Source organism: Colossoma macropomum, unplaced genomic scaffold, assembly GCF_904425465.1.
Source record: "Colossoma macropomum unplaced genomic scaffold, Colossoma_macropomum, whole genome shotgun sequence".
Lineage (NCBI taxonomy): Eukaryota > Metazoa > Chordata > Actinopteri > Characiformes > Serrasalmidae > Colossoma > Colossoma macropomum.
This window is the reverse complement of record NW_023494790.1, coordinates 34,378,700-34,391,335: the sequence shown is the minus strand read 5'-3', so window position 1 is coordinate 34,391,335 and position 12,636 is coordinate 34,378,700. Positions and strand designations below refer to the sequence as shown.

The following is a 12,636-nucleotide window of genomic DNA, read 5'->3' as shown; positions in this document are numbered from 1 at the left end:
TTTCCTTGCTCTAATCACCACCACTGTAAAGACATCAGAGTCAGTAAGTTACTCTACAATGCACCGTTTTACATTAAACCACTCTGAATATACTTTGTTTACATCTCAACGACTGAATAGTACGGAAATTTTGGGGGAAAACGGTGGAGTTTCCCTTCGGACTACAATTATCATCAACATGGACAACATTTCCCAGCATGAACAATGAGAGACGTTCCCCAATGCCAGCGTTTGTAGGCCTGAGCGCGGTCTCTGATTGGTCAGAGTCGACCAGCGTGGGTGACGTAGTGAGTGAGAGGGCGCGGGAGGGGGGAGCGCGGATGGAGGCCGAAACAATCGGAGATAAAAATGTAGGTGGAAAGAAGAAACAGCGCGGTTTTAATTGATAACGTCCCGGGTCGGAGCGGCGGCTCAAACCGAGCTAGCGCTGCAGTTCGGTTCGCGGAGTTTGTGTTAAATCTCCGGAGGGAATAAATCCCGCCGTTTGTGCGGCGGGGCAGGCGCGCGCTGGCGGAGCGGCCCGGTCACGCGCTGCGAGAGGCTAATGCTAACAGCGCTGAAATCAGTCAGAGATTAAAGACTCAAATAAAACGGTATAATGGCCCAAAATTTGCCCTCAGACGTGAAGATTGGTGTCATCTGTGTCGTGTGTTAGTGATTAGTGTATGTATTTGATATATAAAACACGTTTATGTCATATTCGAGCCGGTGTGTTGTGAAGCTGATCGCTAAGCTAATGCTAAAGCTAACGCTGCTTTAAACAGCTAGATTAGCGACTGAAAATACCAATAAATGATCAGAATCTACGTTAAACGTTGAGATTTGATCCCGATTGTGGTCCGTTCGTGAACATTTTACGCGTGTCTCCTAAACGTCCCGGTTTGTTGTGCTAATCCCGAGGCTGAGGTTGGCTTCTTATACGAATTTCCCGTTCCACCTTAAACGGTGCGGCGCTCGCATTTTAGCGCCCGAGGCGCCAGAATGGAAGTGCTGCGGCGTTTAAGGTGGAACGGGAAATTGGGATAAGAAGCTAACTTCGGCTTCGTACGCTTGCTAATCGTTAGCAAATCAAAGTTGTGCTAAGTTGAGGGCCACAGCTGTTTTGTTTTCTCTTTTATTTTCGTTAAGTATTTGTCCAGGGTTTGGTCAATAAAGCTTTAGTGTTTCCTCAGCAGTATGAATGTAAGCAAGATCTGCGGACAACAAGCTAACGAGCTACAAACAAAAACAGGCTAAGGTGGTGGCTGTGCTAAGCTAAGCTAACGTTGTCTTCTCTGTGTTGCACTATTCGAAAACATGAGCCATAGAAATGACTGGAGTAAATGGGCGTCCATTGAGTGTTAGAACTTATTGTTGATGCTTTTAAAACCACAACAGTGTTAGAGATTTGCTATCACCTTCCTTGCTGGAGTTTAACCAAGCTGTTTCAGAACAGTTAGATAATTGTGATGTTTATTACTTTAGATGCGTGGAGTTGTGTGCTGGTATTGGGAGATGGGTGCTTCAGCAAGGGAAAAACAGTGACATTTGCTTTTTGTGATCGTCCTCTTATGTTTTATGTTGTATTTATGAGGTTATTTCATTTGTTTCTGTGATACATTTGAGATTTGGGCCTTATATGCTGCTTGAAATGAGCACAGTTTCTATAATTTTTTAATGAATTGTATTATATCAGTGCTCCTCAAAACTGGTCCCGGAGGCCCTGCACTTTTTAGTGATTTTCCTGCTTTAACACCCTCTCTTTAACTCTTTAACTAATTTATAATGGGCTGGTTTATCGTATCAGCTGTTGGATGCAAGGAAAACATTACAAAGTGCAGGCCACTGGGCCTTCAGTGCCAGGGTTGAGCTCAGTCTTATAACAAATTAGACCAATTCCTCTTTATTTGTATGTGTAATTAGTTTGGCATCCACTTTTACATTGTTATGCCAAGAAAGTTAAACTCTTTTAAAAGCTAAGGGTTGGCATATGACCTGGTAAAGGTCAAGGATAAAGCCCAGTCCTGGACTGTGTAGCCTTTCAGTTGAAAATCTCAAGTCAGAATTCTCTATAGCTTAGGACCAGCTATAGTCCCTCTGGGAAACCATCCCTCAAAGTTGCTAAATGATGTACTGAGTATAGTCTGTGACAGTGTAGATCAGTGGTCACTAACCTTCCTACTGGATATCTACATTCCTAAAGTTCTCATCCAACCCAAATCTAACACATCTCATTCAGCTAATCAAGAACTGATTAGATGCATGAGATGGGACCGATAACGGTTGGTGACCACTAGTGTAAATAGGCACATGTTCACATTCCCTGTTTTTCCTTCACAGAGAATATGAAACGGATGCCACAATGACGTCGAGATTTGGAAAAACCTACAGCCGTAAGGCAGGGGATGGGTCCTCCAAGTTTGATGAGGTTCTTTCCAACAAAAGGGCCACGCTCAGCACCAAATGGGGTGAGACTACCTACAAAGCCCAGCTGGGCTCCAAAAGACCTGGCCTGAAGGTGGATCAGGCTGATCGGACCAAGAGGCCCAAGCTCATCGAGGATGACGGCTCAGAAGACCCGTTTGGGTTTGACAGCGATGAAGAGTCGAAGCCGGTCACCTCTCGCAATGTGGCGCAGTCCAAAGTGTCCTCGGTTAGGCCGACCTCCACGGAAACATCCAGGGCCAGCCTGACTCTGGAGCCCAATAGCAGAGTCAGCCAACCGGCCAGCGTCGAAGCCGTGGCACCTAGCAGGACGTCGTCTGCCCTCAGCGGTGACAGGAGTGCCCATCGGGTGCCTGAGGATGCTGGGAGGTTTTTCAGCAGCTCCACAGGAGGTAAGCTCGACCTTGTGGCTAGCCATTTGGCAGACAAGATTTGTTGGTATCACTTCCCCTTTTGTTTTTACCACATTTGTCAGATTTTGCTTCATCCCCAGCACCCACTCCCATGGGATAGAGTACTGTTTTTTTCATGCTGTCAATAGGGCTTGGACTTGCTTCGTTGAATAACAAAGTGCTTTGTCTTATTTTACTCTGAGGACTCCTTGCGTACACCTGACTTGGTGGTTGAAACTGATTAAATGTCGCCCAAACTGGAGCGATTGAGAGGCTGACTGTTAAATAGGCTTTATTCTATGATCCCATTCTCAGTTTCTTGTCATAGCTTCATTTTTAAGACAGATTTCTAAACAAGATCCATCTTACAACTTTTCAAACCCAAACTCTGAATATTTGTACGCTGGATTATGTCCTCATGTGCTAGATAGTTTAACAGTGCGATGAACAGGTGTCTGTGTCATTTCTTATGTCACGTTGTACTTTGTTTTAAAAGTAACAGCTCTGCGCAGACACATCTAGCAAAGATAAGCCAGCTGTATAGGCAAGCTCAAGGCCCCACAAATCCTCGTCTTGTCTTTAAACCCGCCTGACACAGAATATCTGTCAGGCTCGGCTCAGAAACCTTGGAACGGCAGCAGTCTCCTCAGTGGCTCTTCAGGCGGTTGAGGAGGCACTCCTGTCTGTCACTGGTTTGTGTACCTGCTGGGAAAAGGGCTCTGTTGGAGTGACAGGTGGCTCGTGCATCACGGCCGAACACGGCCGTCGGGGAGCAACCGATGCATATGAGAACTCTCGGTGGCTCACGGTGACATTTCCCTGACAGGAAGTGGCATGTTTGGCAGCGTCACACTGGTTTGCCATAGAGTGAAACTCCAGCTTGAAGCGGCAGGTGTTTTTGATAAGCTTTCAGTCTTCGTTTCTGAAGATGGAACAAGAGTTTATGCCCAAAGTGTTGCTGCCTGATTGCTGTTACACATAAGGATTAGACCCCACTGCACTGTCCAGTTAAACAGTGCTGTAGGAGCTTCAGGTTTCTTTTTAGCAACTTGGTTCAAACTGGTCACAAAGTTGTAAGTCTTCATTGCAAATTTTGGGCTCAGATCGTTCTTAAACCGCAGAACTGTTCACACCTTTATGCTCTTGATTGTGTGCAGATTCTGTTCTTACCTAAAAAAAAAAATCTCAAATTAGGAAACATTGGTAAGGTTGTCAGAATCTTAATGAAAGCTGCATAAGTGGGTTTTAAGAGGAGTGGTTGGTGAATGAGGCCCTTTGTTGTTCAGTAGTAACATAGTGCAAATGTAATGCTGCACAGTCTTAATATTTCCCTGTTAAACATATTAAAGTGGGTTGACTGTTCAAAATGCTTGACAGATTTTATGTTGCGGAAATTCATTTTGAACAAGTAGTCAGTCATCTCTGTGCTGAGACAATCAACATTTAAGGAGCTGCATCTCATTTTTTTGGAAGACTTGTAGCCGTTCTGTTTCCAGGCTGGTGGTTTTAAAGTGCCAGAATCGCAAATCCTTGGAAACCCAGTAGACCTAGAAATGGGTCTCTCATGGCCTTATTTTACATTTCCACTCCATAACTGGAATATCTGTCAGGTCCCCCTCTGGAGTCTGAGATAATTATGCGGCTGATTGAGTCATCAATTAGCTGAAGCCCGGTTTGAGAATACTGATGGAAGCATTGTTAATAGTAGGAGAACATTTAGGAGCCAGTCAAGCTTAAATTCAGGCCTGTGTGTGACTTGTCAGCTCAAGACTTATGGCTAACCTTTTGGTCAGGGCTGTACAGGCCAGCTATAGATTACATATATATCAGTATGATGTCAAATTTAGATGGTTAATGGTATCACTGTGTTGTTGAGGGTTAACTCTTGGTTCTTGCAGTCTAGATCAGTAAAAAGTTTGTATTGTTAGGGTTCAACTACATTGATTATAAGAAAAGTGATTTATGAGTGCTTTGTCAGACACCTATATTCTTAAAACCTTTATAGTGCAGAACTAATTTGATGAGTAAGTAACTGAGACACTGGCTGTAGAGTGGAAATGTAACATCAAAATGATTTAGTCTAATTAAAAACCTTAAATCTAGATCATAAATGTGCCAGTATAAATGCTATTTGAATATTTTTAAGTAACCATGTAGATTTTGGAAGGAAAATGCCTACAGTGCTGTAGTACTGTAGTAGATTACAGTTAAGTAGCAAACCAAGCATGATCTTGTGGTTTGTGGAGTAATATTTACATGATAAACAAGAAAGCAAAGGGCCTCATTCACCAGCCATTCTTAGGAAGACATGTTCTTATTTGGGTTTTTTGTTGGTAAGAACAGCATCTACGCACACTTAAGAGCACAAAGGTGTGAACAGTTCTGTGGTTTAAGAACACGTCATGAGCCTGACAGACTTTTTCTTAGGACTTTACTCAAGAAGAAATTTAGAAAAAGATATTGGTGAATGAGGCCCAATGTTTTAGTAGTATTGAATGCTATCAGTATAAATATTATGGTTGAATACAGGTCCAGTTTGATATATTATTCCTCAGTGACAAGACAGCGCTAAGATACATAGCTTCCTACAAGAGATTGAAACTAGGGATGCATTGTTATGGGAATATCACTGATTGTCCCCAACCCCCATGTACGTATCTGCTGCTGTTGATACATAAACATTTTACAAAATGCAGAATTCACTTGGATTAGCATTATAGAGGAATGTAACCCTGTGCTCACCCCAGTACCGACTTTTCGCCCCTTGTCGCCCAAATTGCTAATCGCTCATTGCCTGCGGCCGTAGCTGAACTGAAACTGATCGTTGGTTTTCATGGTTTCACTGAGGCCAACCACAAATCAGATGGGTATCCAAATAAAAATCCTGGTGTGCTTATTTTTATTTAATCCCTGTGTTCAACATTTGGTCTTTGCGGTAACTGTCTATTTGCGGCGAAAGTACCGCTGCTGTTATTCCGTCTCATAGGAACAGTTATCTATGAACCAAAAAAGGAGCGCACCTTTTCACGGTGCCGGAGATAAAGTGCTGGCTCAGTGCTCAATTCCTAATGGTAATCGCCATGTTGCTTCACTCCTCATTTGCATAAAGTTAAACTCCGCCCAACTTTGTTTGCGCCGCCTCCTGTTGCCGGAAATCGCAAGCTCTCATTGAACATGAATGACCTCTGGCCGCCTTGTCGCGTGACTGCTGTGTGTACGCAGGGCAACACAAAAGCTATGTTCACATTACAAGCCTCGTTGCTCAAATTCGATTTTTTACTCAAATCTGATCTCTCTGACGCGATGGTTCACACTCGTTTAGGTAAGTGTTTCAAATCTGTCATTAATGTGAACGAACCGGCATCCTGAAATGACCCTCATGAACACATCCTACTCAGTAACGTCACGTGAATGAATCACGAGCATCATCAGCACAAACTAACGAGCAGAACGAGCTTCGCTGAGAAGATAATTAACTCTGATCAGCTCTCAGCTTCATTATTAGAGCGAGACGAAGGAGAAAAAGGTGAGATGAGCTGCTTTTCCACCGTTTACAGGCTTTAACTTCTGTTCGGCGCTGCTGCCATGGTAACGCTGAATGATGGCGCACGCGCAGTGAAAAAAAAAAGCACATGAATTCCGATCTGAGCATCACATTAAGGTCACATGGCCTGGAATCGGATATGTATCAGATCTAGGACCACATCCGAAAGTGGCTCAGGTCGGATTTGAAAAAGATCAGATTTGTGTGTCCACACAGCTCCGAAAACATCAGATCTGTGTCACATTAGGGCAAAAATCAGATTTGTGCCACTTCAGTCTGGTAATGTGAACGTAGCCTTATTTGTAGAGGGCTACAGATGCACTATAAAGCCTACGTTTTAGACATTTTAGCGCCTTAACCCAGAATCACCTAAACAATGTGCTCTTTGGCAGTAAATCATCAATAAAGTGTCATCAGTATTGGTTTGAAATATCAGTCAAATCTAAACATCTGTCCAGTGGCAATTTTTTTAAATTTTATTTTAAGCACGTTTGTGAATACTGTTATGATTCCAATGTCGTTGTGCATCCTTAATTGAAACCTTAACCTTATTGGAGGAATCAGCAGCGCAGAGTTCTTCACTTCTGTGGACTCTTCATGGTGTCTTTCATTATCTGATACTAAACACATACTATTTGCACTATCATGAAGGAACCCACAAACCAAATAACATGCTCTGGTGGTTGATAAAAATCTATGCAGTGCATTCCAGTTTATGCTTTTTGTTAGAAATGAAACACATTCAAAAACATTCTTATCTGAGCGTGATCAGTTTATGGACTGTGCAGAGAATCTTTAGGCAAAATGAACTGCTGAACAGTAATTGCAAAACCCTCTTATCATTTGCTGAACTTAACTGTTGGTGAACCTTCTTTGTTTTTTTGGAGGCACTGAGCATTTCCTGCATCGCAAGATACACAGAATTTTTCAGAAGCTGGAAAGGGTGACCTGAGAGTAATGATACACCAATACAATTCACTGGTTCGGTATGAGCACTGATATTTAACGGATAAGGTATCAGTGAGATGACTGGTCCACGTTTGCTACTGTTTCTTAGTCATGTTTGTTATGTAATTAGTATGTTACCAAAATGGCAAGGTAGTTAAAATCAACGGTATATTATTTATGTTTAAGTACCATGTATTTGTACTAAGATATGCTAGTCCCTTCATGAAGCACTGGTATTGACTGTACTCAGTATTTAATGAAACAGTAAGTTGGAGAAATTCTCAGTAATTGATTATTTAAAAAAGGAAATAAGTCTTACTTGGGGGTGTAATGATTTCAACACGGTATCAAAAAAGTCCAGTCTGTGTGAAAGTAACACTATAGCCAATATGTCCCTCGCCCTCTTCTGAGTGTCTCTTTTTAACTGTCTTTAGTGGAAACTACTATCAGTGATAATGAGAAAACTAAGCGCTTGCGTGCAGCCTATCAGAGGCGGCTCAGATCAAAGGGCTCTTTCTGAAGTTGCTTATAAATTATAGAGCAGAGGTCTTCAAATCCAGACATTGATTCTAGTTTCTGGTTTTGCATTAATTTTACATTCTGTTGATGTAACCAATTAGACACCAAAGTGTAACCTACTGGTGACTGCTTAATCACATTGCAGAAATATCTTAGAAAATAGTTCAAAATGTCGTCATCAGATTAATCAAATTTATATTTCCTCAGCATGTACTTCTCAATCCGCATTATTCATTAATCCACCCATACCTGCCATACTGTAACATAATTTGGGCTATGACTTTCAAAAGTGATCTTACAGGCTTAACATGTTCTTCCAAAGAAAGAATGAACGACTTCCCTTTCATGTTTGTTCTCATCGATTGTTTTTAAACTTTAATTTAAATGTGTATGAAATTAACCTTTTTTTCAAATTCGCCAGTTTATCTTTTTATTCAAACAAAACTTCCTCCCAGACTGTTTCCAAAACGTTTTTCAATGTAACTCCGAATTGGCTTCATTAAGCCAATTTACAGTTTCACGCAGAGGGCTTTGTATCTGGACCCGTCTTCCACTCATCCTGAGAAACAGTCTGAATACCTTCAAAAGTCTAGCCACAGTTCACTTCCTGTCACAATAGTTTTTGACTGCTGTCCTAATTAACCCCAAACACCTTTCTTTGTATCCACCTCTCATGTTCTGTTTTTTACTTTATCTTTCATCTCTTTCTTTCCATTTAAGCACTGAACTTGTCTAGATATTAGCTAATCACAAGCTTTTGGGGCTTTTTTGTACTTTCCCTGCCCTGCTGTGTTTATTTTTATTGTGTTTTTTTATATTCAGATATTCACTGTGTTTGGTCTGTTCTGCACAATCCCAGGCTGGAGACGAAATTCAAGATAGGATTGATGACCTCTTTTTTCTTCTTGAAGTTGTGATTTTTGGGGTTTATTTTGTTAGAGGACATTGCAGCAGGTGTCAAGTTATATTTGAGAGCCAAATCAGTCTGTATATGTTATTAGAGCTCCGTTGAATCAAGAAATTTTAACACAAGATTAAATTAAATCCTGACCTTAGATATTTAAATCATTGTTAATTAACTGAACTCTTGATATTAAAGATTGGCCACCAAGTGTCTCACCTTTGTGATTACAAAACCTTGACTGTAAACGGGATTCAAAGCCCAGATTTGAAGACATCTGTTCTAGAGTTTGTGAATTTTGGGCTTTGTTTTTTTTTTAGATGGCAGCACAGCAGGCGTTTAAAGTTATATGTAAGAGCCGAGTCAGTATGTAGAATGAAAAATTCAATTGGATCTTTACCTGACAGTCAAACTTGAAAATGTGTATCGTTGCGATACTGTTAACAAAATGCTGTACTATCCTAATTTACAAATGCAACACATCAGATATTGACGATTTGAACAGTCATCTCCTTCAGTGTTTCTCACACGTCTCACCAAGTTCTGAATCTCAAAACGGTTGATATAACCTTTAAATTGTGAAAGTGGTGTTTTGCAACAGACCTTTGGTCTCAACAGCTTTAACGGTAAATTCACCATCCTTCACTTCAGTGGTGCTTTGCGTGGCAGAGGTTTTGTTAGGGCTGTCATTAGCTTATACTGTTCTTATGTACTTTGCGTTTCCGCCCAGCTTTTAGTTAATGCTGCGGGGAATGGGCACGATTGCAGTTTGTGCTGTGGTGGGCGACTGACATGGTACCAGCAGAGACTAATGTTGTTAGTCAGACTGCCGACCCAGCAGGCCTCGTCTTGTCTTCCAGGCGATAATTGTTGTTTTGGGTTTGTCTGGGGACAGGGAGAATTTAGCTGGGGTTGACCTCTGAGCTGTAATACTCAGTCCTTGAAGGCAAAGGGCAAAAGGTTTTCAGGAGGAGGATCAGAAGCTTGTTGAAAGATGTACTGCACTATGTAGTGCCCTCCAGCTCTCCAACAAAGCTCAATCCTTTTAGTCAGCCAAGTCTGTTACCAAACACTGATGAATTGTTTTGACAGGCTGGTCTAATAATCATTATCCTTAACAGCTCTTGGGACTTTTAATAGTGCAGTCTGAATAAACCTTCAGTGTCTAAGCTTTCTGTGTTAAATTCTGGCTTGTTAAAAAAACAGTTTGTCTTTCAAAAGTGAAGATTAATTCACGGTAATGTCCAGAAGTGAATGTGTTCCATATGCCATTTGCAGGAGAGATGACCAGTATGTAAATGACGAGACTGCTAACTGATTTTAGCCAATGATAATTTGCATCAAGAGTTTTTGCTTTAGTACCACTAGTACTTCCTTGTTTCTAAAAAGATGTAATATGGTTATGTAAATGTTTGCATATAGCTATGTTTAAAATCATTATAGAGCTTAGCTTGGACTGATCTGTTGACAGTAAAAGCCAATATTTGTTTTAAAAGGTGTTTTTCGTGTTAGATTTTCCACTCACAAACACTGGGTGACTGTAAGCGGGTCAAAAGTCATTTAATAACAGCAATGAACGTCTGTCTGCCTCTTTATTGCCAAAATACTGAAGTACAAAAGCAAATACAGATGCAGAGAAGTGTGATAAGTAAACGTATTTGTCTTGTGTCGAAGCCTATCGTATGTTACTGTGCTTATGAGCTTCATTACTTTTTGCAGAGTGTCACAAGTGGTCGGCTAACGATCAGTCTGTTTTTGTTTGTGGGTAGTTTGTAAAATAAACACTGGCTGTTCTAAAGTTACTATATCTACAGACGACACTTGTGCATGTTTAATGCCTTTCTCACACACATGCAAACGTTTTGCCGTTCATTTTCTGGGGGCTGCAGTGGTGATTTGGCTGCTTGGCTTGTGGTCTGCATTTCAACCAATACAGTTATACAGCTGGAAGGACGCTGGGCATACTACAAAACTGTACAGTTTAGCAAGTCGAAATCGAAAGAGTGTCCAACACAAGAGATGTTTCTCTCTCTCTCTTTTAAATACTTTCTTTCTTTCTTTTTTTAATACTGGCAAGGATAATGGCCAAAATAATCCTGCTTATCAAAAAATGACCAATATAAGACCAATAATCACTATTCTTCTCTTTTTGGAGTGGTCAGTGAAGTAGTGTTCATTACAGAGCAACTTAAAGGAAATACTATTGATTTTGATACAGTACTGTAGAACTGTACAGTTGTTGAGATGTAAATAGTCATTCAAAGTGGTTTGATGCGAAATGGTTCATTGTTGAGAAACTTACCAAATCAGAATTCTTTACAGTGCTGGTGATAGGAACCTTTACAGTGCTGGTGATAGGAACCAGGCTTTTTGGGATCTACAATGCAAATTTAACAGTTTTATTAACTAAACAAAATATCCGCCGAACCTACTTGTGTCTTTGGAGTATTTACTTTTCCTTACAACGCTCTGAATATGCCTCTAGGTCATGAATTAATTTAAAAAAATGTGTTTTAGGCCATAGGCTTGTTTAAAAAATATAGTAAAACAGTGTCTCAAACATTTGGCGTGGTATTCTTAACCATTTAATGTAATGGCTTTTTGTGAGTGAGCTTTTGGAGGCATTTAAAACTGCAGATGTCTGGTTCCTGTCACCACCACTGAATAATTCTGACTTGGTAAGTTCCTCTAAAATGGAGCATTTCACATCAAACCTCTGAATGACGTTGTTTACATCTTAACAACTGAATTATGTAGACGTTTTGGAAAGAATTGATGGAGTTCCTGTTTAACAAAACATGTTGCAGTCATTTTCTATTAATTGTTGAAATTATGATTTTTTTTTTGTTGTTTTTTTTTTTATTTGTGTGCATCTCTAGTAATCTACTGTTGTCACCATCCAATCTGACTGCCTGTTTTCTCCTCTTAGGTAAGACCTACAGTTGGTCCAGTGAAAACATGGACCGCCATAGCTACTCATGGTACAAAAACGCCTCGGAGAGTGACCGCAGACCCCTGGCCCAGACAACAACTCTGAAGTCAGAGAAATCTGAGGACAAGGACACTTTCGATGCCTGGAGCGCTGTGGTTGGGTTAGGGGCCCGCTCCACGTCCCCTCTCCCTGTGTCCAGAGACCTTCCGTCCAGCACGTGGACCTCTGGAGGATATGGACGCAGCAGCCACCTCCATTCTAAGCCCCCTGCAGAGACCCACATTGAGGAGGTGGGCCAGGGGGACTCTGAGGTCCCTGTGGAGCCTTCAGAATCGGAAGACCACTCTCAGTCACTCCTTAGGGCTTCCAACTGCAGGACGTACTGCAGATCCAACAAAGGCAAGCAGCTCGGGGGGGCGGATGGCTTCGGAAGCGCGTTCGACAGTAGCTCAGAAGCGTCTTTGAAGAGCAGTAGTGGGGACAGTGCGGGTAAGACAGCAGTGCGAAGCAGGACGAGAGACTACACAGTCCTGCACCCGTCCTCCGTGTCCGTATGCAACGTTACCATCCAAGATTCCATGGACCGAGGCATGGAGGAGTTCACTGCCAGTGCTTCAGCGGCTGATCCTGGAGAAGCTGGAAGACTGAGGAAAAAAGTGGAAACAGAGACCAAACCTGTCAGGTAACCAGCCTCCTCCTCGCTTCGAGAATCATTTTCTTGTCTAATATGCTTCAAACTGAAGTTTTCAGGGTGATCTTTAACTACAGTGCTGTGAAATTGGTTCAAACCTGTACCTTTCATTGTTAAGAAACATTGACACTCAGATAGGTTTCAACTGGTTCCTTCTCATTAGAGAGGTTAAAGTTCACACTTACATTTTAATTGCAATGGTAAATAAGGAGACCAGTCTGTTAATACATATTGTTAAAATGACAGTCATCATTTGTTCACTTGTATCGCAGCAATACTGGCTGG

At 41.5% G+C, this 12,636-nt stretch overlaps 1 protein-coding gene across 3 annotated transcripts in view; it reads left to right on the top strand.

Annotated features, from left to right (window-relative positions):
- Positions 1 to 296: 296 nt before the first annotated feature.
- Positions 297 to 12,636, top strand: part of waplb (WAPL cohesin release factor b) — a 59,026-nt gene continuing 46,686 nt past the window's right edge. For all 3 annotated transcript variants that reach the window (XM_036573169.1, XM_036573170.1, XM_036573168.1), the window contains exons 1-3: positions 297 to 350; positions 2,320 to 2,816; positions 11,658 to 12,342. In XM_036573169.1, the coding sequence (XP_036429062.1) occupies positions 2,342 to 2,816; positions 11,658 to 12,342 (1,160 nt within the window). In that variant the 5' untranslated portion in view covers positions 297 to 350; positions 2,320 to 2,341. The remainder of the gene's footprint in view (positions 351 to 2,319; positions 2,817 to 11,657; positions 12,343 to 12,636) is intronic.